We start from the raw sequence: 26252 nt of genomic DNA, 5'->3' as shown, positions 1-26252 counted from the left end.
AAAGACCCTGCTGCTGGGAAAGATTGAAGGTAGGAGGAGAAGGAGATGACAGAGGACGAGATGTTTGTATGGCCTCAGTGGACATGAGTTTGCGCAAACTCCAGGAGATGGTGAGGGTCAAGCAGGCCTGGCATGCTGCAGTCCATGGGGCTGCAATGAGTCGGACACAACTGTGCAACTGAACAACAACAAAAATGTTGTATATCCATATAATGAAATATTATTTGACAATAAATGGAGAGGAAGTAATGATATATGCTACAATGTGAGTGACTTGAAAATATACCATGTGAAAGAAGTAGTCATGAATGATCACATAGTGTAGGATTCCAATTATAGGAAATATCTACATAGGCAAATTTATAGACAGAAAATAGATTTACAGTTCAGGACTGGGAAATGGATAGAGGGAGAATGTGGAATAACTTTAATGGGTACAGAGTTTTTTTATGGAGGTGGAGCAAAAAAATGTTCTAAAATTAGATTCACAGCATTGAGAATACACTAAAACCCACTGAATCATACTTTATTATAATTTTTGTTCCATTCATTTTTTCTTAAGGCTTCCCAGTAATTCCATGTGATCTGGCTGGCTGTCTCCAGGATTAAATAGTCTTCTTTAAGGTAACTGTTAAATCTTGCCCTAAGCAAAGAGCCTCTCAGGTTAATGCAGAGTCTATTAGGATTTATTCTTGTTTGTTTCTTCCATTTTTATTGAGATGTAATTGACATACAGCATAAGTTTAACATATGCAGCACAAATATTTGACTCTCATACATCATGATATGACTACCATGGTGAATACACATCATTTCATATAGATACTAAATAAAAGAAAGAAAAATTTTTTCTTCCGATGAGAATTTTTAGGATTTACTCTCTTAACAACTTTCATATGTAACATACAGCAGTGTTAATTATATTTACCATGTTGTACATTACATCACAGGTGGCACTAGTGGTAAAGAACCAGCTTGCCAGTGCAAGAGACAAGAGAGATGAGGATTTGATCCCTGGGTTGGAAAGATCTCCTGGAGGATGGCATGGCATGGCAACCCACTCCGGTACTTTTGCTTGGAAAATCCCATGGACAGAGGAGCCTGGTGGGCTACAGTCCATAGGATCAATGACTCAACACGACTGAAGCAACTAAGGAAGCAAATGTATGCACATTACATCCCTAGTACTTATTTATCTTGTAATTGGAAATGTGTACAATTTGTGTACTTCATCCAATTCCCCCACCCTTCTCTATAAGACTCCGGTAAACACAAATATGATCTCTTAAGTCTTTGAGTTTGTTTTTGACATGTAATTGGTCTATAACACAGTGTTAATTCCTAGTATACAACATAGTGATTCAGTACTTCTGTACATTACAAAATGATCACCACAATAAGTCTAGTTACCATCTGGCACCATACAGCCATATACATTATTATTGACTGTATTCCCTACACTGTGCATTTAATACCTTTGTTTGTTCAGTCACTCAGTTGTGTCCAACTCTTTGCAACCCCATGGACTGCAGCATGCCAGGCTTCCCTGTTCTTCACCATCTCCTGGAGCTTACTCAAACTCATGTCCATTGTGTCAGTGATGCCATCCAATCATCTCATCCTCTGACGTCCCTTTCTCCTGCCTTTGACCTTTCTCAGCACCAGGGTCTTTTCTAATGAGTCGGCTTTTTGCACCAGGTGGCTGAAGTATTGGAGCTTCAGCTTCAGCATCAGTCCTTCCAGTGAATATTCACAGTTAATTTCCTTTAAGATTGACTGGTTTGATCTCCTTGCAATCCAAGGAACTTTCAAGAGTCTTCCCCAACACCACAGTTTAAAAGCATCAATTCTTTGGTGCTCAGCCTTCTTTATGGTTCAACTCTCACATTGATATGTGACTACTGGAAAAACCATACCTTTGACTATACAGACCTTTATTGGCAACGTAATGTCTCTGCTTTTTAATATGCTGTCTAGGCTTGTTATAGCTTTTCTTCTAAGGAGCATCTTTTAATTTCATGGCTGCAGTCACCATTCACAGTGATTTTGGTGTCCAAGAAAATAAAGTTTGTCATTGTTTCCATTTTTTCCCCATCTATGTGCTATGAAGTGATGGGACCAAATGCCATGATCTTCATTTTTAGAATGTTGAGTTTTGGGGAATTCCCTATATTCTGAGTATTAATCTCTTGTCAGATACATGATTTGCAAACATTTCCCCCCATTTTGTAGGTTGTCTTTTCCTTTTCTTTTTTATCTATTTGGCTGTGTCGGGTCTTAGTTGCAACAGATGGGATCTTCGTTGTATCACGCAGATCTTTTGTTACAGCCCATGGACTCTTAGTTGTGGCTTGAGCAGGCTTAGTTGTTCCAACTAAGATCTGTAGGATCTTGGTTCCCAGACCAGAGATCAAACCCATGTCCCCTGCATTGCAAGGTGCATTCTTAACCACCAGACCACTGGGGAAGTCCTTTTCCCTTTTTTATAGTGTCTTTTGACACACAAAATTTTTAAATTTTATGAAGCCCAATTTATCTACTTTTTGTTAATTTGTATTAATTGTGGTAAGGTGCTTCAGAAGTAAAGAATCTGCCTGCAATGCAGGAGACCAGAGTTTGATCCCTGGGTTGGGAAGATCCACTGGAGAAGGGAATGGCTACCCACTCCAGTATTCTTTGCTGGAGAATTCCATGGACAGAGGAGTCTAATGGGCTACAGTCCATGGAATCCCAAAGAGTCAGACACAACTGAGCCACTTTCACTGCAATACAAAATATAAAGTTTACCATCTTAACCATTTTTAAATATATAGTTTAGAAGTATTAAGTGGCACATCTTTGTGCCACTGATCTCCATAACTAGTTTATCTACCAAATCTGAAACTCTATACCCATTAAACAACATCTTCCCATTTTTCCCTCCCCTCAGCCTCGGGTAACCTACCTCTATTTTACTTTCTATCTCTGTGAATATGATTACTGTATGTACCTCACATAAGGGGAATCATACAGTATTTGTCTTTTTGTGACTGGTTTATTTCACTTAGCATAATGTATTCAGGGTTCATCCATTTTGTAGCATGTGACTTAGTTTATTTCCTTTTTTAGGCTGAATAATGTTCCACTGGGTATTTACCATATTTTGTTTATCCATTCATTGTTTGAATGACATTTGGGTTGCTTTTACTTTTTGGCTGTTGTGAATAATGCCACCATGAATTTGGGTGTACAAATATCTGAGACACTGCTTTCAATTCTTTTCAGTTCCCAGAGTGGAATTACTGGGTCATATGGTAATTCTATTTTTAATTGTTTAAGGAACCAATATACTGTTTTCCATAGTGGCTGCACCATTTTCTTACCAGCAGTACCCAAGGGTTCCAATTTCTCTGTATCTTTGCCAACTCTTGTTATTTTCCATTATTTTGTTGTTATTGTTAGCAGCTTTCCTCATGAAAGGTTGTTGCTGAATGAAAAGATGCCAGGATTCTTGGCCTCCAGAGGAGAAGAATTCAATCTGGGGCCAGAGACGAGGCTTGATTGCTCAGAGCTTTTGTGTAATAAAGTTTTATTAAAGTATAAAGGAGATAGAGAAAGCTCTTGACATAGGCATCAAAAGGGGGCAGAAAGAGTACCCCCCCGTTAGTCTTCAGCTGGATGTTATATAGTCACTAGCAGTCTGTTAATGAAAGAAAGGAATGTCTTAAAACTCAGAATAGCACCAGGCCCCTCACCCATAAGATGTATTTTGGGGTAATCTTGGCACCAGACGTTTCATCCTGGGCCATAAAATGATTAACTTGAATCTTGTAGAAGGGCAGATTACCATACACATAGTCTCATTTACATAGATTAAGGGAACAATATCTGGGTATAACATACTGGTTTGTCAAGTAGGTTCTGACCCATTAGGTGGAACCGACTTGAAGACAGAATTTGCGGTAAATGCATAGCACATTAGCATAGCTTAAGACAAACATTTCCATAAGAAAAATGCATTGGTGAACTCAAGGTTTGAGAATAGTTATCTTCAGTGAAACCAGGTTTCATTATGGCAACACAGTATTTTAAGAGAAACCTCCTATTAAATTTGTATAGAGAAGAAAAAAATATCACTAGTTTGTTTCCTACTGCTGCTTAAGAGAGATAAAAATGTCTGACACTTGCAGGCTATTTCCTCCATTTGGAGACCCCTGGCCTTCCTGCCTGTTACCCTCTCACTGATGGGTGTGAGGTGATATCTTATTGTGGTTTTGATTTGCATTTCCCTAGAAAGCATCACTATGAACAAAGCTAGTGGAAGTGATGGAATTTCAATTGAGCTATTTCAAATCCTGAAAAATGATGCTGTGAAAGTGCTGCACTCAATATGCCAGCAAATTTGGAAAACTCAGCAGTGGCCACAGGACTGGAAAAGGTCAGTTTTTATTCCAATCCCAAAGAAAGGCAATGCCAAAGAATGCTCAAACTACCGCACAATTGCACTCATCTCACACGCTAGGAAAGCAATGCTCAAAATTCTCCAAGGCAGGCTTCAGCAATATGTGAACCATGAACTTCCAGTTGTTCAAGCTGGTTTTAGAAAAGGCAGAGGAACCAGAGACCAAATTGCCAACATCCGCTGGATCATCGAAAAAGCAAGAGAGTTCCAGAAAAACATCTGTTTCTGCTTTATTGACTATGCCAAAGCCTTTGACTGTGTGGATCACAATAAGCTGTGGAAAATTCTGAAAGAGATGGGAATACCATATCACCTGACCTGCCTCTTGAGAAATTTTTACGCAGGTCAGGAAGCAACAGTTAGAACTGGACATGAAACAACAGACTAGTTCCAAATAGGAAAAGGAGTACGTCAAGGCTGTATATTGTCACCCTGCTTATTTAACTTCTATGCAGAGTACATCATGAGAAACACTGGGCTGGAAGAAGCACAAGCTGGAATCAAGATTGCCGGGAGAGATATCAATAACCTCAGATATGCAGATGACACCACCCTTATGGCAGAAAGTGAAGAGGAACTAAAAAGCCTCTTGATGAAAGCAAAAGAGGAGAGTGAAAAAGTTGGCTTAAAACTCAACATTCAGAAGATGAAGATCATGGCATCTGGTCCCATCACTTCATGGCAGATAGATGGAGAGACAGTGGAAACAGTGTCAGACTTTATTTTTATGGGCTCCAAAATCACTACAGATGATGACTGCAGCCATGAAATTAAAAGATGCTTACTCCTTGGAAGGAAAGTTATGACCAACCTAGATAGCATATTCAAAAGCAGAGACATTACTTTGCCAACAAAGGTCCGTCTAGTCAAGGCTATGGTTTTTCCAGTGGTCATGTATGGATGTGAGAGTTGGCCTGTGAAGAAAGCTGAGCGCCAAAGAATTGATGCTTTTGAATTGTGGTGCTGGAGAAGACTCTTGAGAGTCCCTTGGACTGCAAGGAGATCCAACCAGTCCATTCTGAAGGAGATCAGCTCTGGGATTTCTTTGGAAGGAATGATGCTAAAGCTGAAACTCCAGTACTTTGGCCACCTCATGTGAAGAGTTGACTCATTGGAAAAGACTCTGATGCTGGGAGGGATTGGGGGCAGGAGGAGAAGGGGACGACAGAGGATGAGATGGCTGGATGGCATCACCAACTCCATGGACGTGAGTCTGAGTGAACTCTGGGAGTTGGTGATGGACAGGGAGGCCTGGAGTGCTGCAATTCATGGGGTCGCAAAGAGTCGGACACGACTGAGTGACTGAACTGAACTGAACTGAATGATTAGTGATGTTGAGCATTTTTTCATATGCTTGTTGGCCATGTGTGTATGTTTGTTGGAGAAATATTTATTCAGGTCCTTTGCCCATTTTTTAAAATCAGGTAATTTTTTTTTGTTGAATTCTAAGAGTTCTTTATATATTCTGAATATTTAACCATTTATTAGATATCTGATTTGTAATTATTTCTTCCATGCTATAGGTTGCCTTTTCACTCTGTTGATTGTGTCCTCATCACTGAAGTTTTAAATTTTGATGTAGTTCAATTTACCTATTTTTACTTTTGTTGTCCTTGTAATATTATTTAAAAGTTCACTTCAATCCACTGCTAACATAAACTAGCTCCTCTATAATCTTGGTTTAGAAAATAAGGCTTACTGTGACTTAAAATCCAGAAGCATTAAAAGAAAAGATTTATAAATGTCACTAAATTCAATTCTTGCATGACAAAAGTCCCATAGACAAAGTTTGTGGGGAAAAATATTCACAATCTATGCCATAAAGATGATAATATTTTAGATGAGAATACTTCTACAATTCTTTATTAAATTAATTTTTAGTTATTGGAGTATAGTTGATTTATAATATTGTTTCTGCTATATAACATAGTGTGTATATTATATATTTTTTAGGTTCTTTTTGTATATAGGTCATTACGTAGTATTGGGTAGAGTTTCCTGTACTTTATAGTCAGTGCTTATTAATTTTTTAATCTATAAAGAGGTCTTAAAAATTGAGAGATAAAATTCTAACAACCAGATATAAAAATGGTAATTTTTCACACTTTGTTGGTGAAACTGTGGGGAAACAGGCACTGTCATACATTGCTTGTGAGAATACAAATTGCTGTAACTCTTCTGAGGGGAGATTTGGCAATACCTACAACCCACTCCAGTATTCTTGCCTGGAGAATCCCAGGGATGGGGGAGCCTGGTGGGCTGCCATCTATGGGGTCGCACAGAGTCGGACACGACGGAAGCGACTTAGCAAAAAAAAAAAAAAAGTTACATAGTATTTTTTTTTAGTATTTATTTACCTTTTGACCCAGCAAGACCATTTCTGAGAATCTACCATGAAGATATATCTCCAGCAATATGAAAACACATGTAGATATTTACTGCAGCATTGTATGTAACTGCAAAATATTGGACACAGTCTGAATGCCTGTACATAGGAAAGTAATTAAACTGGTGTATCTGTACAGCAGCATAATAGAGCTATATTTTAGAAATGAGGATAATCTTTATTAATTTATCTGAAGTGTTTTCCAGAATACCAGTTCAGTTCAGTCACTCAGTCACATTTGACTCTTTGCAACCTTATTGACTGCAGTATGCCAGGCTTCCCTGTCCTTCACCAACTCCCAGAGCTTGCTCAAACTCACGTCCATCGGGTTGGTGATGCCATCCAACCATCTCATCCTCTGTCAACTCTTTCTCTTCCTGCCTTCAATCTTTCCCAGCATCAGGGTCTTTTCTAATGAGTCAGTTCTTTGCAGTTCTTTCCAGAATATACAGTTAAGTAAAAAAAAAATCAAGCATAATAGTATTTATAGTATCCTACCTTTTATGTAAGAAAGGAGACATAAGACAATACATATATGTAGTTGATCATTTGTCCAAAATCAATGCCAGTGGAGTTAAACCACAAAATGAAGTGACTGGCAATCTATAGGGGTGTAGGGAAATGGAAAGATGGGAATTGGGTAGTGGAATGAGGAAAGAGTGACACTGAATAGGATGGGGAAGAAAAGAACTAACCCAAGCAATTGTGGAAAATACTATCTTGAGTAGATACAGTAATGTTAAAGACATCAAAGAACCGTGGGTTAATGCTGTAGTCTAGTCAGTAAATGTATTTCTCACAGGGGTATAGATGAACAATTCTGTGCTTTATGTGTGTACTCAAACTGAACAAACCGGTAAATATGTTTTAGATAAGAACTGGGTTTTTCATAAGGAGAGGACGAGGCTAAAATGAACTCTTCTGGGTTGGATTGGAATCTGAGCTATCACTATACGTGTCAGTTAGTATGCACACATATTTTTCCTAACTGTTCAGTGTGAGGAACTAGAAGTGATGACACCTCAGCAGTGATGAAGAAACTTAGCATCCAATCTTTAAGTATGATTCTTCAATAAAAGGAACCAGGGATCTTTAGAGAAGAGGTCAACTACAGGACTAAGATGGGATAAAGCTGGCTGGAAAATCTTTAGGTGTGCCAGATAATTAAAAAAAAAAGTTTTGTTTTTTTTTTTAAAGAAAGAAATGGGAGAATATTGCTGAAAGAACACAGGAGCCAAACTAAAGGAGTTCCTAATGGCCAAAGCTGGACTAGTTTGAGCAAAAGAAATAATGTTATCATTGAATTAATAAAGTATATATCTGTGAGCCCTACTGATATAAATTTTAAAATGAGGGGAAAGGGACAGTTCTTCCTTCATAGTAGAACTTCAGTTTAATAACTGTGGAAGAACTACAGGAAATAGAAAACCAGCATTAGCTAAACAGTAATTTTTGTTGCAGACAAGATGAACTGATAGGCAGTAAAATCAGTGAGTGAAAATTTGAAGAAAATAAAAGTTTTGTAACAGAATCTAAATATACAATTTTGTATATGTTCAGTTTTCTTTGATGATTGAGTTTTTATTGTTTAAGGACATAGTGCAGCCATGGCAAGTAGAAATATCAATTCTGTCTTTGGGAAAGGCTCTGTTAGTGCTGGATGTTAGTTTGAAAAATTTTGTTCTGGGTCTGAAAAATGAGCCTTTGGGGAAACCCAAATCTGTTTTAAATGAAGATCAGTTGAGAGCTATGGTAGAAGCTAACCCCAAAACAGCAATTCGAAGTCTTGCAGCAGACTTTAGGAGCTTCTGCTACAATAGTTTCTCGACACCTGGCTGCAATAGGAAAGGTTAAAAAAAAATGGACGCATGGGTAGGTACCACACCAGTTAATGGATGATCATAAACTCAGATGGTTAGAGATATTCTCATCTCTTAAGATTTGAGAGAACAGAGACATATTTTGGAGAGGATCATAAGCTTTGACAAAAAAATGACATTGAAGGTGATCTGGACAATGGATAGATGTTGATGAAGTTCCTGAACATGTGTTCAAACCATCACTGTAATAAAAAAAAAAGGTTCTGGTAATGGTATGGTGGTCTACAAAGACTGTTTCATTACTGCTTTTTAACCCAGGTATAACTAATGGTAGCATCTTATTGCCAAAAAGTTTAAATTATATATAAAAAGTTTACCTAAAAGTACTCTGTATTGGTTAGCAGACATGAACCTATATTTTTCCATGACATCTGACCACAGAAATCACAAACCACCATAATTTTTTAATTATTAATTAAATTGATTAATTTAATTGAGCTAAGAAATTTTACCACATTCATCATATTTACCTGACTTTTTTTCAACCAATTACCACCTTTCCTGTCATTTGGAACTCTAAGAAACAAAACTTTCTCCAACTGAGAAGCAGTAATTGGAGGATTTGAATAAATATTAATAATGCTGAATTTTATAAATATAGTATATACCATTTAATACTGGGGGAACCTTACCGGTTGGGGAAAGCAGTTAATGCTAACAGTGCATATTTTGGTTGAGTATAGCATTTTTTCTCCAAAATATTTAACATTTTCATTTAGCCCATAAAAAGGCAATTTCATGTGGTTCAACTTGATACCTTCCCAGAGCCTGGCAGAACATGAATATGGAAAGGAACCTAGGGTGCTGGAAAACTACAAGCTGCCCCTGAGTTTTGGGCTGCTTCACTGGAGGAATGTGGAGCCCAGAGTGTATGTGTATGTGAAAGATGCTTAGGAGTCAGTCATGCAAAGGTCTGAGTAAAGTGGGTTCCAGAGAGATGAGCTGCCTCATCAGAGGCTCTCAGAAAATATTTTTTCACTAAAGAAATGAAAGCATGTTTCTAATACTAAATGCCATGCACACATGGCTCAGTGATGCTTTGGGATGATAATACTCATTCTGTCACACAGAGCCAATCCTTTCATTCATATATTTTCCATTCTGATTTTATTATTTTTTTAAATGTAAGTGGCCTGTCAGAGGCCATAGCTAATGGCCTCTTTATGATTTTGTAACTAAATTGCAGTTATTCTTTGTGGCATCCAGGGATTACTGCTACTGCTGCTACTAAGTCGATTCAGTCGTGTCTGACTCTGTGCGACCCCATAGATGGCAGCCCATCAGGCTCCACCGTCCCTGGGATTTTCCAGGCAAGAACACTGGAGCGGGTTGCCATTTCCTTCTCCAATGCATGAAAGTGAAAAGTGAAAGTGAAGTTGCTCAGTCGTGTCGGACTCTTAGCACCCCATGGACTGCAGCCCACCAGGCTCCTCCGTCCATGGGATTTTCCAGGCAAGAGTACTGGAGTGGGGTGCCATTGCCTTCTCCGCATCCAGGGATTAAGTTGTGATAAAGATACTGGGATGGTCCTCTTTCTGCCTCTTTCCCTGCTGACAACCTGCTATGTCTAATCCATGAAAGAGAGGAGAGTTAAGGAATCTTGAAAGGTAAGAGGTAAGAGGACATTCTGGAATGAATCTTAACCTGGACAGGGAGAGAGACACTGAAAGGGAGGGAAGGAGAGAAATGGAAGAAGAGAGGGCATGGAAATTCCCTAAAGTAAAATTGACTATGATCCCAAGGATTAAGGACAATGGGACGTATTGTTGCAGAAAAGGAAAAAAAAAGTGTTCTTTCCTTGGGGTAGCTGCAGTCCTGCACCATGACACAAGGCTTGGTGAGCAGAGCATAGCCTGCTTCTAGTCTTAATTTACTCTCTTTGCTGGATGCCCTGGTTGGGAGTCACATGCTCGTTGTACTACTACATCTATGGGTTTATCAAGGAATCTACAGTTTCTGTGGACTCTTGCTTACATCCAGGACAGTGAAGCTTCTGATTTAGTTCAGACTGATGGGGTAAGAGGACTAAGACCAAAAGTGTGGGAAGGACTTTATTTCAAAGGCAGCACAGTTCAGTTCAGTCGCTCGGTGGTGTCCGACTCTTTGCAACCCCATGGATTGCAGCATGCCAGGCTTCACTGTCCATCACTAGCTCCCGGAGTTTGCTCAAACTCATGTCCATTGAGTCATGAGTGATGTCCAACCATCTCATCCTCTGCCATCCCCTTCTGCCTTCAGTCTTTCCCAGGATCAAGGTCAGGGTGAGGCTAAATGGTAACAGGGCAGAGAGGCAGTGGCTTGGCCATTGTGAAAGAAAGTGCTGTTGTAAAGTTACTTACTCTGGATGGTAGTTGTTCCGTGACCCACCCATCCTTCCCTCAGTTCCCAGACCCCCTGTAAGATTTCCAGAGCTGGATGCTGAATTTTGGTCCAAAATAATCAGTGGATGTCCTTGTCCAGCCCAGATGAGTGATTCTGGTATAGGTAGGAAAACCAAACAGAAGCAGTGAAGTGTAATGAGACAGGAAAAGGAGCAAATATAGGATGGTGAGCTACCTGAGCCATCTTTCCTATCACCTCCAAGAAGGGATGTAGACCCGAAAGACAAAAATGGATGCTGTTGTTTATGTGGGAACATGGATCCAGTTGTGCCTGAAACTGGTACTGCTGCTGCTGCTAAGTCACTTCAGTGTCCGACTCTGTGCGACCCCATAGACGGCAGCCCACCTGGCTCCCCCGTCCCTGGGATTCTCCAGGCAAGAACACTGGAGTGGGTTGCCATTTCCTTCTCCAATGCATGAAAGTGAAAAGTGAAAGTGAAGTCGCTCAGTTGTGTTGGACTCTTAGCGACCCCATGGAATGAAGCCTGCCAGGCTCCTCCATCCATGGGATTTTCCAGGCAAGAGTACTGGAGTGGGGTGCCATTGCCTTCTCTGGAAACTGGTACTACTATTCATGTTTTTTGGTTACGTGAGCCAGTAACCCTTTTTGTTTAAGCCATTTTGATTTGGGTTTTTTGTTTGGCAAAAAACAACAACAAAAAAATTCCTGACTGATAATGCTCCTTGAGCCTTTATTTAACTGTATACTCTGCAGGATTTGGGGAGGAAGAGGAACATAATGTAAGGATAGGCACAGAGTAGATGCCTAATAAAGTAATATTTAATACTGTGAGAGAAAAAGAAAAAGGAGGCAAAGCAAGGCATGGAACACCTCTGGAGGCTCCTCTGTGTCCAGGGCAGGCCAGTGGGCTGAGTTCAGTACTCAGTGAAGCCTGGTACATGTCTTGAACTGGCCAGAGGTACCCAGCTGTAAAAGAGGGCTGGCCTCTTGAGTTGCTTTGAGCCTGTGGCTTTCCTGCAGTGAGTGCTCCTTGATGCAGTGTGTTATTGGCTTCGTTGGGAGAAAAGAAAAGCTCTCTTTTAGGAGAAAGATAGCATCTTCTTTGTCTATTATTTGATATTTCTTTTTTTAAAATCATGGACTGCTCCTTTTTGGAAATCCAGAGTATAGTGTTGTGAACAGAATCAACACAAAATGACTACATTTTCATCATTGTGATGATCATCTCTCCATTGCTTTGGAAAAGTAGGAACTACAGCTTTAAACTTTTAACTCTTTAATTTAGGAGCTATATTAGATTTTCAAGAAAAATGAGAAATTTTAAGGAAATCAAGACCTCCCAAGCAGCCAAGTGCTTTCATTCTCCTTTCCCAGAAAAGAAAGAGAAGCTTTAAAGGGCTCCTTGGTAGAAACTTTGAGTATCAAAATAAAGGAATGGAGATGGAGGCTGTTACGCCTCACTTCTTCTTACCACCATCCCTCCTCCCCACCACCTCCCCACAGCTTGGGTATACAAAAGGGTATAAAGAACAGCTTTGAGGGAATTCCCTGGTGGTCCAGTGGCTAAGACTGCACTTTCATTACCGAGGCCCTGGATTTGATCCCTAGTCAGGAAACTAAGATCCCACAAGCTGAGTAAGCTCAGCCAAAAAAAAAAAAAAAAAAAAACAACCACATTTAAATGGCCATTTTGGTTTCTCAAGTACATAATCCCTGTATTAAAATATTATAGTTCCTGTCTGGTCTAATTGCTTATTATGAGACTAGAGCACCTACAGCCACTTTAACAGCACATATAAAAGATCTTGAACAAAGTTAGAAGTAGCATTGAAAGCCAGTGGAAAGTAGATTCTCCAGCACCCATCCTCAATATGTCAGATTCTCTCTTCCTCTTTCTCTTGGTGCTTCAGCAACAATAGCTTCCTTTCACTTCCTTTTACCTCAGTTAATTTGCCCAAGCTGCTCTTTCTGGCTGAATATTTGCTATTCCTCTTTACCTCGTTAACTCTACCTATCATGCACATTTCTTCTTTGATTACTCCAGGAAGTCCTCTTTGATTACTCTACTCTACCATAGGTCAGATCTCCATGTGATGAGGGACTGGGGCTTGCCAACAATCAAATGAGTAAGCTTAGAAGTATATCATGTATGGATGGATGTGAGAGTTGGACTATGAAGAAAGCTGAGTGCAGAAGAATTGATGCTTTTGAACTGTGGTGTTGGAGAAGACTCTTGAGAATCTCTTGGACTGCAAGGAGATCCAACCAGTCCATCCTAAAGGAGATCAGTCCTGGGTGTTCATTGGAAGGACTGATGCTGAAGCTGAAACTCCAATACTTTCGTCACCTGATGTGAAGAGCTGACTCATTGGAAAAGACCCTGATGCTGGGAAAGATTGAGAGCAGGAGGAGAAGGGGACGACAGAGGATGAGATGGTTGGATGGCATCACTGACTCAATGGATATGAGTTTGGGTAAACGCCAGGAGTTGGTGATGGACAGGGAGGCCTGGCATGCTACGGTTCATGGGGTCGTAGAGTCGGACATGACTGAGTGACTGAACTGACTGAGAAGTGGATCTCCCCATCGTTGAGCACTCATAGATGAGATTGCAGAACTACATCTGTATTCCTGACTCACAGAAACAGGTATGTTTTAAGCCACTAATTTTGGGCGTAATTTGTTATGTAACAATATATAACCAATACCTCATTGTCTCATTGTCATAAGATGGCTGCTTTACCTATAGGGCCTCAAGTTCATGCTCCAGAGAGTAAGAAAAGTGTGAAAGGCAAAGGACTAAGAGATTTTTCTGGACAAGAATTGCTTCATTTTTATCAGGAACTCAGAGCCTTTCCAAAAATCCCACTCAGTGGACTTCGGTTTATATCTTATTGGCCAGCGATAACACATGACCCATTCCTACTTAGAAGATGGCTAGAGAGAAGGGAGGGGGGGCCTAGATAGAGTTTGCATCAGTCAACTGTCAGTTTCTGCCAAAAACCCCAAAGAGATAAAGACCTCTTCCTTACCCACACCAACCAAGTGCCCTTTTGGGGAGAGTTTCCTAAAAAGGACCTAGTCAAATGCAATTTTCAGAAAACTCCTCAAGGCCAGGATTACAGGACCTGGGTTCCCAATTCATGGCCTACACTATTCTCCAAGGAAAACTGAGGTACTATCTTCCTCTGTTACTTCTATTCCTCCATTTCTTTGTATTAGAAGTTTGAGAGTCATCCTGGAAATATCCATGGCTGCTGCTCTCCACCAACAAAATAAAATAGCTCCTTAAGTTTTACTAACACTATGGCCTTCATATTTTTAAAATTCCTCTCCTCTATTGTCCATCCTCTCCCCATGCCTCAGGTCGTAATATCTGAGGTATTTTACTGGTCCAATCATTACCAACTTCAAATATAACCCTGTTAACTCCCCAAACTAAAACCTCTACTGCCCCACTGCACTCAGGAAGAAGCCCAAACTCCCTCCCATGGTAGCAAAGACCCTGTCTGCCCAGCTGGATATGATCCACATCTCCAGTCTTAACTCTGTCTTGCACTTGGTGCACTCACAACACCAAGCTACTGACTTCTCTGCCTTTGCTTACTCTGTCTCATCTGCCTGGTGGTTTCTCACCTCTGATCGGGCAACTCCACCTGACTTCCTTCAGTTCAGTTCAGTTCAGTTCAGTAGCTCAGTCATGTCCAACTCTGCGACCCCATGAACCGCAGCACGCCAGGCCTCCCTGTCCATCACCAACTCCTGGAGTTTACCCAAACTCACGTCCATCGAGTTGGTGATGCCATCCAACCATCTCATCCTCTGTCGTCCCCTTCTCCTCCTGCCCCCAACCCCTCCCTGCATCAGGGACTTTTCCAAGGAGTCAACTCTTCTCATGAGGTGGCCAAACTACTGGAGTTTCAGCTTTAGCATCATTCCTTCCAAAGAAATCCCAGGACTGATCTCCTTTACAATGGACTGGTTGGATCTCCTTGCTGTCCAAGGGACTCTCAAGAGTCTTCTCCAACACCACAGTTCAAAAGCATCAATTCTTCGGCGCTCAGCTTTCTTCACAGTCCAACTCTCACATCCATACATGACCACTGGAAAAACCATAGCCTTGACTAGACGGACCTTTGTTGGCAAATTAATATCTCTGCTTTTGAATATGCTATCTAGGTTGGTCATAACTTTCCTTCCAAGGAGCAAGCGTCTTTTAATTCCATGGCTGCAATCACCATCTGCAGTGATTTTGGAGCCCCCAAAAGTAAAGTCTGACACTGTTTCCACTGTTTCCCCATCTATTTCCCATGAAGTGATGGGACCAGATGCCATGATCTTAGTTTTCTGAATGTTGAGCTTTTAAGCCAACTTTTTCACTCTCCTCTTTCACTTTCATCAAGAGGCTTTTTAGTTCCTCTTCACTTTCTGCCATAAAGGTGGTGTCATCTGCATATCTGAGGTTATTGATATTTCTCCCGGAAATTTTGATTCCAGCTTGTGCTTCCTCCAGCCCAGCATTTCTCATGATGTACTCTACATATAAGTTTAATAAGCAGGGTGACAATATACAGCCTTTTCCTATTTGGAACCAGTCTGTTGTTCCATGTCCAGTTCTAACTGTTGCTTCCGGACCTGCATACAGGTTTCTCAAGAGGCAGGTCAGGTGGTTTGGTATTCCTATCTCTTTCAGAATTTTCCAGTTTATTGTGATCCACACAGTCAAAAGCTTTGGCATAGTCAATAAAGCAGAAATAGATGTTTTTCTGGAACTCTCTTGCTTTTTCGATGATCCAGTGGATGTTGGCAATTGGATCTTCTTAGGGATTCAGCATTGGAGATAGCTCTACTAGAAAGCCTAGGAACACAAACTCCCTTGACAGTGTGTCAGCTGACTTCAGTAACTATACAAATCCTTTTCTCTTTTGCGGGGGGTGGAGGAGTGGGTGGGGGGTGAGGGGTTGTCCTATGTTATATTAGGTTAACCTGGTAGACAATTCACATTAATACAATACTATATGGAATATGTCTCCCTCCTCTTCCTGCCCTCCACTTTCTTTTCTAGTATCTTAATGTATGCTGCTGCTGCTGCTGCTAAGTCACTTCAGTTGTGTCCGACTCTGTGCGACCCCAGAGACGGCAGCCCACCTGGCTCTGCCGTCCCTGGGATTCTCCAGGCAAGAACACTGGAGTGGGTTGCCATTTCCTTCTCCAATGCATGAAAGTGAAAAGTGAAAGTGAAGTCGCTCAGTCGTGTCCGACTCTTAGCGACCCCATGGACTGCAGCCTACCAGGCTCCTCCGTCCATGGGATTTTCCAGGCAAGAGTACTTGAGTGGGGTGCCATTGCCTTCTCCGGCTCTTAATGTATATGTAACCATAAATATATTTTCATGTTATTTTACACAATATTAAACAGGTGTAGAGTACTTTGCTCTTCCAATTAATACTATTTTGGAGATCATTATATCACTTCATATAGAACTATCATTCTTTTGAAAAACTGCAATGATAATTCTGATGTATGCATACCTAAATTTGCTCAGGCAATTTGTTGGTGGACACCCGGGCTGTTTCTGATCAAGCTGTGCTGCGAAGTGCAACATCTTTGCACAAATGCATTTAAGCACAGCTGGTGAATATATTTCAAATTCTTAGGGAGGATATCTTTTCAAATTCTTAGGGATGGGATTGCAAGATCAAAGGCGAGGTGAATTTTAAATTTTGATATTGTAGTCAACCGAATTACTCCTCCCAACAACTCATTTCCCCTGTATTCGAATGTTAGGCCCTCTACACCTCTAGACTACGTGTTTGAGGACAGGCACCTCCCAGTATTCAAATTTGTCTGGCAGATTTGGCCCTCAATACATATTTGACTCAACGAATTTCACACCTCCCGGTGATGAGCTCAAGGCTGGCATCTAGCAGACTCATCAGCTGTATATTATAATTTATCAGTGATTAAACTTGCTAACATTTATTGAAATCTATCAAATGTCGGTATCTGTACGAAAAGTCTTACCTCCCACCTGCTTTTTCACTCTCACCTTCTTCCTCCGGGGAAGGGGGCGTGCTCAGCACCACGACCCGCCCTTTCTGTGCTTTCGTTGGTGGAGCCCGACGCCCGTTACTGCCGAATCCGGCTAAGCCACGCCCCCACGCCGTTCATCCGGCCGAGAGAGGGCGTGTCCATTGTCCCGTCGGAAAATCCATGTGTGTCTTCTCGTGAGAATCGAGACCCGCTGGAGGACCGGAGCGGTGTGGGTGGAAGCGTCTTCCGCAGTTTCTTGGAGCCGGCGCACGCCGCACCCCGCCTCCTCGGCCCGCAGGCTCTCCTTGAGTTCGCGGACGCGCGCGCGCGCGCACCCGTCAGAGCCTCGGTCTGGCCAGCGGGGATCGCGCGGGCAGAGGCTGGGCTGCTGAGGTACGAGGGGCGGAGTCCGAACCGCCGCCACCGCCGCCGCCACTGCTGCTGCCGCCGCCGCCGCCTGAGAGAAGCATGTCTGCAACTCGAGCTAAGAAAGTGAAGATGGCCACCAAATCATGCCCCGAGTGCGACCAACAGGTGGGCGTCGGGGGCCGGGCACCGAACACGCGGGCCAGCGGAGCGGGTGCGCGCGGGCAGGCGGCCGTTGCCTGTGGCCGTTGGCTGTGGAGAGGCCGCCTCGCCGGGGTCCTGGCGACCGAGCGAGTGGGCCGGCCTTCGGGCTCTGTGGCCACCGCGGGAGCCCCGAACCGGCCGGGCCGGGCCGAGCCGAGGGGTTGCCGGGGAAGCGCCCGGAGCCGCGGCCCGGCCGGTGTCCACCTGGCGGCGGTCAGACGGGCGAGTGTCGTGCCCTGTGGCTGGGCTGCGTGAGAGGGGGCGTGGGTTTATCCTGAGCAGACGGGGCGCCCTGTCCGGAGCCTCCCCGAGTCGCCTGGCCGGCTCCGGTGACAGCGGCAGGAGTGGGGCAGCGGCCCAAGTGGACGAGAACGGTCCCTCAGCCCCCTCCTGCCCCGACGAGAGTGCCTGATGTGCAAACTCCCAAGTCAGGGCTCCTGGCTCCCAAATCCCCCTCCTGCCACTCAGGGTTGCTTTGTTCCCATTTCAGATGTGTACGGTGGACCCCCCAAACTGTCCCCCCGCCACTTGGGCGGATGCTTAAATGTGACAATAAGGCCCACAGTGTAATAGTTATAAGTTTTGGCGAAATATGGAGTTTTTTTTCTCTTAAAACGTATTATTTTTGCCGTAAATAATCACGAATCTTTTCTGTACATTGTTTTAAATGGAATATAATTGAATTACGTCCCCATTGAAGCCCTTCCTTTCTGGGCGCTCCTCACGTTCCCCTACCCGCCGCGGTATCCACTGTTAAAAATTTAGGATTTCTGCTTCCAGATCTTCTAAAAAATATGTATGGGGTTTTATGAATTTTAAATGACTGCTTTCCACACAGAATTAATGGTGTCATAGCTGTAATGTTTTAAATCTCATTTACTCTTTTAGTTTAAGAATGCCTCATTTTTCACCCGTTCCTCTAAAACCTTATAATCTAATGAGTTAAAACTCTCAGTTAAAAGCATTAGTAAGGGCCCTTGTTTCTCGCCAGCATGCTGATCTGGGTGTGTTTTTTCCTTTTCCACTGGGAGAATTTTTTCAAAATGACTACCTCTCTCCTCCCCCTTTCTTTTTCTTTCTTTTTAAAATGAGGAATAATTTGAAATGGCTGAAGATTCTTTTAATAAGCTGATTTTAGAGCATTCTTTAAGGAGCAAGCTTAAAGATTGAGCAAATCTTTTAACAGAAAATGTTACATGTTTTATTCAGTATCTTTTATGGGCAATGGTAGATATACTGATTAGAGGAAGGCTGTGCAAGGAGAATTATGGTTTATTGATTTTATGAATTTATTGACTATGCACTTTAAAAACAATTTAGCCATGTTTTCCAAACCAAAGTTAAATTTCCATTCTTACCATTGAACTAAATTTGTTAAATTCTGAAAAAATTGGACTTCTTTATTTAAGTCTCCTTGTCGAAGATTATTTCAATATTTAAATCATTTCCATTTGTTCCAATTGTGCAGAAATATAAGGTTTACATGGTATGGATTATGCATTCCAGTGTCTGTAAGGGCATCAATTAGTGTGAATCATGACCTTGCAGTACTTGGCATGAAGTAACCTTAACCTGTTTTGAATATCCTGGTTGAAGAAAGAGGAAAGGATTGTAAACTTGTAGGAGTCTTTTTATCTGTTCATCAAAATGTGATCAGCATTTTATTTGGAAATACCGTATTTCATTTTGTTGTTAACACACACACAACCCCTCTTCCAGCTTTCCCATAAGAAAATATGGGAAAGAAAGAAACCCCTTTCCCATAAGAAAATACTGTAGATTGGGTGGCTCAAACAGCAGTCATTTATTTTGTCACAGTTCTGGAGGCTGGAAGCCCCAAGATCCTGGCAGAAAAGGGAGCTTTCTGATAGCTCTTCTAAGGACACTAATGCCATCATGAGGGCCCCACCCTCATGAACTCATCTAAACCTAATTATCTCATCTTTAAAAACCATTACATTGAGGAGTTGGGGCTTTAACAGATGAATTTATTGCTGGGATGTTTTTGGCAGGGTGGGGACACAATTCATTGCATAGCAAGCTACAACATAATTTAAAATGTTAGTTTGTGTTGTCCTTTATTCTGAATACTTAAGATAACGTAAATGATGACTAATTCAAACTTTTGGTAATTCTTAAAAGCAGTTTGTCTTTTACTAAAAGTAACTCAATCGAAGAAAATAATAGATTAATTTTAGCTTTCTAATTATTTGAAAGTATAGATTTCTTATAAATGAGAAAAATCATAATCCTGAAAGCCATTTTAAAAAAACTAAAAATACTGCTGTTATTCTAAGTTGCCTGGTGAACATTAAATTACAATTTAAATACAGTGTATAAGCATAAATGTAAAAATCTTTAAAGTTTGAGGAAGTTGCCTCAGCTGAGTAGATTTACATGTGTTCTGTATGTGTAAGTTTAAAAACGGGTACAGAGATCAGTAAACAAGAAAGACCTAGATTTTCAGTTGCTTTATAACATCCCCTTTTACATGCCTCTATTGAAAACATAGTTTTGAAACATCTAAACCACAATACTTTTCATTTTCAATAGGTTTCACATCCACTAATTCAAATTACTGAGCCATTTTGAGTATAGTAGTAGTCAAGATCCTTATTATTTTTCTGGTGTCTTTGGTGTATCTGTTTTTGCATTTTTGTTTACTCCTTTATTAGATCAGCTTTTCCCCTTTTTGGAAAAAAATTTTAGAAAATTTTATGTGACCTTTAGCAAATATGTCTGCTATAGGTAACTTTCCCCTTAGCAACAAAGAATATAAATGTATTCTCCATAAAATGGTTATTTTTTTAGCTTTTTTAAATCAGTGAAACAATATAGGGCCAGGATTTTGTTTTTTGCAGTTTTTTTTAAGCTGTCTTACTTGTAAAGCATGTGCAAACAATCCAAATACCTGTTTTTCAAGGAATAAATTGATTCACAAGCCATCAGTAAACAAAACTTTAAATTTTTTTCTTCCATTTTAAAATCCTGAAAGTATAGCATTAGAACTTTCATTACTGTTGTTTTTGGCATTACAACTGAAATTTAAAGAAAGTTTTAGATTTTTTTTGAAAAATCTAAATTATACAATAATTTAAAGACACTAATATTACTGAAGTTGGCCACCCTGCTTAATAATTCTTTTTACAGGATCTGTATTGTGATGGTGGTTAGTTGGCTTTTTTCCAGGGTTGGTGTGAGGGAAAGGAACTTTCCATTTTCAAAAGGCCCTTAGGGTGATTTAGCTCAGGCACCTAAATGTTCATTGCACATAAGATGCTTTCATTAAGGGATGTAAATCAGCCTATCGATTGCGTTAGTCATCTGAAAGCCAAATGTTATATTTCTCATCTAACTGTAGCACCCTGTTAATTCTGGATTGGATTGATGTATTTTTTGTGTATGAGACACAGAATCAAATTTCAATTTGTTGAGTTTCAGTAGCTGAAAGAAAATGGCTGTTGAGTAGCAAAGGATCTGTTGAATAAGAACATCATGTTCTGTTGTTTTTTGGGGTAGCCTTAACTTAAAACAATTTATATTACTGCTATGCCCTTAATGATGTGTTTAAGTGTAAAGGAAATGAGTCAGTACCTTTGAGCTTGGTTTCTGTGAAGATGTGAAATTTTAAAATGACAAAACTTACCTATTTTAGGCATATTTTTCACTATTAAGAAATGTAACATTTTCTGCCATTTTTTTAAAGAATCTCATTATATTCTTGATAAAGGAACCTGTTAGACATACTGGAGTTTGATTATTTTAATAGGATTCATTGTTATTTTTCATGAATACACAAGTTCGTTCTTTAGTTTTTTTACTGAAAAGGAATTCTCCCAAAATTATGATTTAGCTTATTTAGATCAAATGTTTATATTCTGTAATATGAGGCATTCTGAACATAAATGGATGAAAGCTTTATAATCATAATTAAACTTTTATGACAAATGGAATTTATCTTACAAACCAGAATTGTAATTACTATTTTGTGAGTACTTTTTGTTGAGATTAATTTCTGGTTCTTAGTGGATGTGTCCCCAGTCCAAGGAACATTAAGGTTAATATTATGAAACAATTGTAGAGGAAAATCTAAAACTTTTTTCAGTAATTTTCAGTAACATTTGACTTAAAAAAAATATTTGTATGAAATGGAGAAAGGACCCTCTTGTAAAAATATTTTATAGATTTTGAAACAGAAGCCTGGAGAATTTAAGTGTTTTATCAAACTTCCTTCCTGGACCTGAGATTATAAAATCCTAGATCTCAACTTCTGCTTTGTCCTACATTCTCTGTTGTTTATACTGTACTTTGGCCTCTCAAACTGGTTGTTGTTAACTATTTTGTTTTCCTGTCAGTAGTAATTGGCATCTTACCCTCTCATGTTGGAACCTGGGTTGTTTTCAGTTCTTTACCCTCTGAAATGTCTTACAGATCTACCTTTTCTCTATTTCTAATCTCATTATTCCAGTGAGGCCCTCAAGATGTTATGCTGGGATTACTTTAATGACTTCCCAACCATGCCCCCCCAACTTATTCTATTATCAACTGCTATCAAACTAATATTTTAGGAAATGCTACCTTTTTTCCAATATATTTTCCTTGGCTCTGATCCTATTGTGGTTTTCTGTTATTCACTTACATCAGCACACTTTTATCGTGTATTTGCTATAGTCTTAGTGTTGTAATGCGTTAGTAGAATGTGAAGATGTAGAGGACCCAATACCCATCTCATCATTTATTGTAAGGAATTGGAGTTTAAATAAACCCATGATTCCTACTTCAAGTAATTTATCATTCAGCTCAGGAAACTAAATAAACACTGAGAAGTTTAACAACAGAAAAGTAGTAATAATAAATTGTGTGTTTTTTTTTTTTTTTGTCTATAGGTTCCTGTTGCATGTAAATCATGTCCCTGTGGTTACATATTTATTAGCAGAAAACTTTTAAATGCAAAACACCCAGAAAAAGCACCATCTTCTACAGGTAATTGTGAGTTTACCATATTTTTAGCTTTTCGATGTAGAAATGTAAAATTAGTTTTTGTGAATTTACTATTCAATTTTTCTTGAATTTAAATAAAATCTATTGAAATATGTGTTTGGTTTTTATTAGCTATTGGAAATCAGCTTTATGACATTAATATGCCATTCATTTTATTTTATTTATTTATTTTTTTACTTTATTTTATTTTATTTATTTATTTTTTTTCTAATTTTATTTTATTTTTAAACTTTACATAATTGTATTAGTTTTGCCAAATATCAAAATGAATCCGCCACAGGTATACATGTGTTCCCCATCCTGAACCCTCCTCCCTCCTCCCTCCCCATACCATCCCTCTGGGTCGTCCCAGTGCACTAGCCCCAAGCATCCAGTATTGTGCATCGAACCTGGACTGGCAACTCGTTTCTTACATGATATTTTACGTGTTTCAATGCCATTCTCCCAAATCTTCCCACCCTCTCCCTCTCCCACAGAGTCCATAAGACTGTTCTATACATCAGTGTCTCTTTTGCTGTCTCGTACAGCAGGTTATTGTTACCATCTTTCTAAATTCCATATATATGCATTAGTATACTGTATTGGTGTTTTTCCTTCTGGCTTACTTCACTCTGTATAATAGGCTCCAGTTTCATCCACCTCATTAGAACTGATTCAAATGTATTCTTTTTAATGGCTGAGTAATACTCCATTGTGTATATGTACCACATTCATTTTATTTAAATGTTAATTCACCAATCTGGTAAAGCTTGTGACAGATTTTCTATTTTTTGTTTTTGGAGGATGAAAAGCCATTGAAGGGCTTAGGGAGTGACCTAATCTGATTTAAGAAAAAAATTTTTTTAATGTTTAATAAAGGTATAATTGATATCCAATAAATTGCACATATTTGAAGTGTATCTTTGATAAGTTTTGTTTACACTAATCAAACAATCACCACAATCAAGATAATGAACATGTCCATCATTCCCATAAGTTTTCTAGTTCCTCTCTGTGATCTGTCCATCTTATTTCCCCTTCCCTCAGATAACCACTGATCTGCTGTTACTGTTTTAGAACTTTGTATTATATAAATAAAATCATATAGTATGTACTCATTTGCCTGGTTTCTTTCACTAAGCATAATTTAAGATTCAGCCATGTTGTTATATATATCAATAAGAATTCGTTCCTTTTTATTGCTTAGTTTTAATAGTATTCTTTGTGTGGATATGCCACAATTTGTGTACTTGTTTGCTGCTTGATAGACATTTGGTTTTTCCCCTCATAATGCTGGTAAAATTTGTAACAACTTTAAAGTAGTATTTTTTAAACTGATGGCTGAAAAATATACAGCCTGACTTTGATGTGAATATAATTTTTAGATACATTAATTCTGATATAGAATATCTAAAAAAATTTTTTTGTTTGAATTTTATCTTCCCATTAATATAGACAGATTGGGTGTATTCAGTGGATGTATTTATTAGAAATTAAATTTTGTCATCTTTGATAAAATAAAAGAACTTTGTATGTTTTTGAACCCCAAATAAGAGTAGAGATTACAGATGTATACATGAGCACCTGCCGTATGCCAGGCACTGTTCTAAGCCTTGGGTCTAAAGTAATGACTCAATCTACTCTCAAGGCAGGTTCACTGCTGTCATAGATCTTACTACATTCCTGTGGACAGGAAATAGAGAACAAATAGGGAGAATATCAACTTGTAATAAATGCCTTGTAAGGAATTAAAATAGAGTGCTGTGGTGTGTGACTGTAAGACTGCTTTTGACTTAGTGACTGGGGGCTTGTCTGTTCAGTTCAGTTGCTCAGTCGTGTCTGACTCTTTGTGATCCCATGGACTGTAGCACACCAGGCTTCCCTGTCCATCACCAGCTCCTGGAGCCCACTCAAACTCACGTTCATTGCGTCGGTGATGCCATCCAACCATCTCATCCTCTGTCGTCCCCTTCTCCTCCTGCCCTCAATCTTTCCCAGCATCGGGGTCTTTTCCAATGATTCAGTTCTTTGCATCAGGTAGCCAAAGTATTGGAGTTTCAGCTTCAGCATCAGTCCTTCCAATGAATATTCAGGACTGATTTCCTTTAGGATTGACAGGTTGGATCTCCTTGCTGTCCAAGGGACTCTCAAGAGTCTTTTTCAACACCACAGTTCAAAAGCATCAATTCTTCTGTTCTCAGCTTTCTTTATAGTCCAACTCTCATATCCATACATGACTACTGGAAAAACCATAGCTTTGACTAGATGAACCTTTGTTGGTAAAGTAATGTCTCTGCTTTTTTATATGCTCTCTAGGTTGGTTATAGCTCTTCTTCCAAGGAGCAAGCATCTTTTAATTTCATGGTTGCAGTCACCATCTACAGTGATTTTGGAGCCCCAAAAATAAAGTTTCTCACTGTTCCCATTGTTTCCCCATCTGTTGGCCAGGAAGTGATGGGACCAGATGCCATGGTCTTAATTTTCTGCATGTTGAGTTTTAAGCCAACTTTTTCACTCTCCATTTTCATTTTTATCAAGAGGCTCTTTAGTTCTTCTTTGCTTTCTGCCGTAAGGGTGTTGTCATCTGCGTATCTGAGGTTATTGATATTTCTCCTGGCAATCTTGGTTCCAGCTTGTGCTTCATCCAGCCCAGCATTTCGCATGTTGTACTCTGCATATAAGTTAAATAAGCAGGGTGACAATAATAGGGCTTCTCTGAGAGGTGACATTTTAAGTTGAGACTGAATAGGAACATGGCAGGGGGGTAGTAGCCACGAAGAAGACCATTCTTGACAGAAATCGCAAATGCAAAAATTCTAAGGTTGTTAAAAGTTTGATATATTTTAGGAACAGAAGGGCCTGCATGGTTGCAATGTAGACAGTAAAACCAGGAGAGTTTGTGATGAAGCCAGAGGGATAAGCAAGGGCCAGATTATTTAAGTCTTTTAAACTAGAGTAAGATTTTGGTTTTTGTTCTTACCGTGTGAGAAGAAATTATCCCTGGGTGGTGGGATGAGGTTAGGGGACGGTGGCATGCTTTGATTTGCCTTTTAGAAAGATCATTCTGACTACTATCTAGAAAATAGTTTGTGGGGTTACAAGATGGAAGTGAAGGGCGCCAGGTTAGACAAAGAATAGTTATAGTAGGAGGTGATTCAAGGATTATTTATATTTATGTCTGTGGGAGGCCTGTTTATCCGAGGTCTATGGAGGGATGGGTGGAAAGTTTTTTTTTTTTAAAGATTATTTCCTTCTTTCATTTTTTTAATAATTATATTTATCTTTAATTGATTTAGTGATTGCTTTACAATATTGGTTTGATTTCTATCATACAGCAAGATGAATTAACCATAGGTGTATATATGTTCCCTCCCTCTTGAACCTCCTTCCCACCCCCCAGTTTGAGTTCCCTGAGTCATACAGCAAATTTCCATTGGCTATTTATTTTACATATGTTAGTGTATATGCTTCCATGCTACTCTCTCTATTCATCTCACCCTGTCCTTCCTCTCCCCCGCCCTTGTCCATAAGTCTGTTCTCTATGTCTGTGTATCCATTATTGCCCTGCAAATAGTTTCTTTCTGGATTCCATATATATGCATTAATATACGATATTTGT

At 39.8% G+C, this 26252-nt stretch overlaps 1 protein-coding gene and 1 long non-coding RNA gene across 2 annotated transcripts in view; one reads left to right on the top strand and one right to left on the bottom strand.

Annotated features, from left to right (window-relative positions):
- Positions 1–17208, bottom strand: part of LOC139177061 (uncharacterized) — a 31982-nt gene extending 14774 nt beyond the window's left edge. The window contains exon 1 of the long non-coding RNA XR_011561468.1: positions 17075–17208. This is a non-coding gene — a long non-coding RNA (uncharacterized lncRNA). The remainder of the gene's footprint in view (positions 1–17074) is intronic.
- A 117-nt stretch (positions 17209–17325) lies between these two features.
- The window catches only part of C18H16orf87 (chromosome 18 C16orf87 homolog), a 34120-nt gene continuing 25193 nt past the window's right edge, over positions 17326–26252 (top strand). The window contains exons 1-2 of the mRNA XM_070770510.1: positions 17326–17617; positions 22540–22636. Coding sequence (XP_070626611.1) covers positions 17552–17617; positions 22540–22636 — 163 coding nt within the window. The 5' untranslated portion in view covers positions 17326–17551. The remainder of the gene's footprint in view (positions 17618–22539; positions 22637–26252) is intronic.

Source organism: Bos indicus, chromosome 18 (genome assembly GCF_029378745.1).
Source record: "Bos indicus isolate NIAB-ARS_2022 breed Sahiwal x Tharparkar chromosome 18, NIAB-ARS_B.indTharparkar_mat_pri_1.0, whole genome shotgun sequence".
In the NCBI taxonomy this organism is placed as follows: Eukaryota; Metazoa; Chordata; class Mammalia; order Artiodactyla; family Bovidae; genus Bos; species Bos indicus.
Note: the sequence above shows the minus strand (reverse complement) of the source record. Positions and strands in the feature narration are given on the sequence as shown.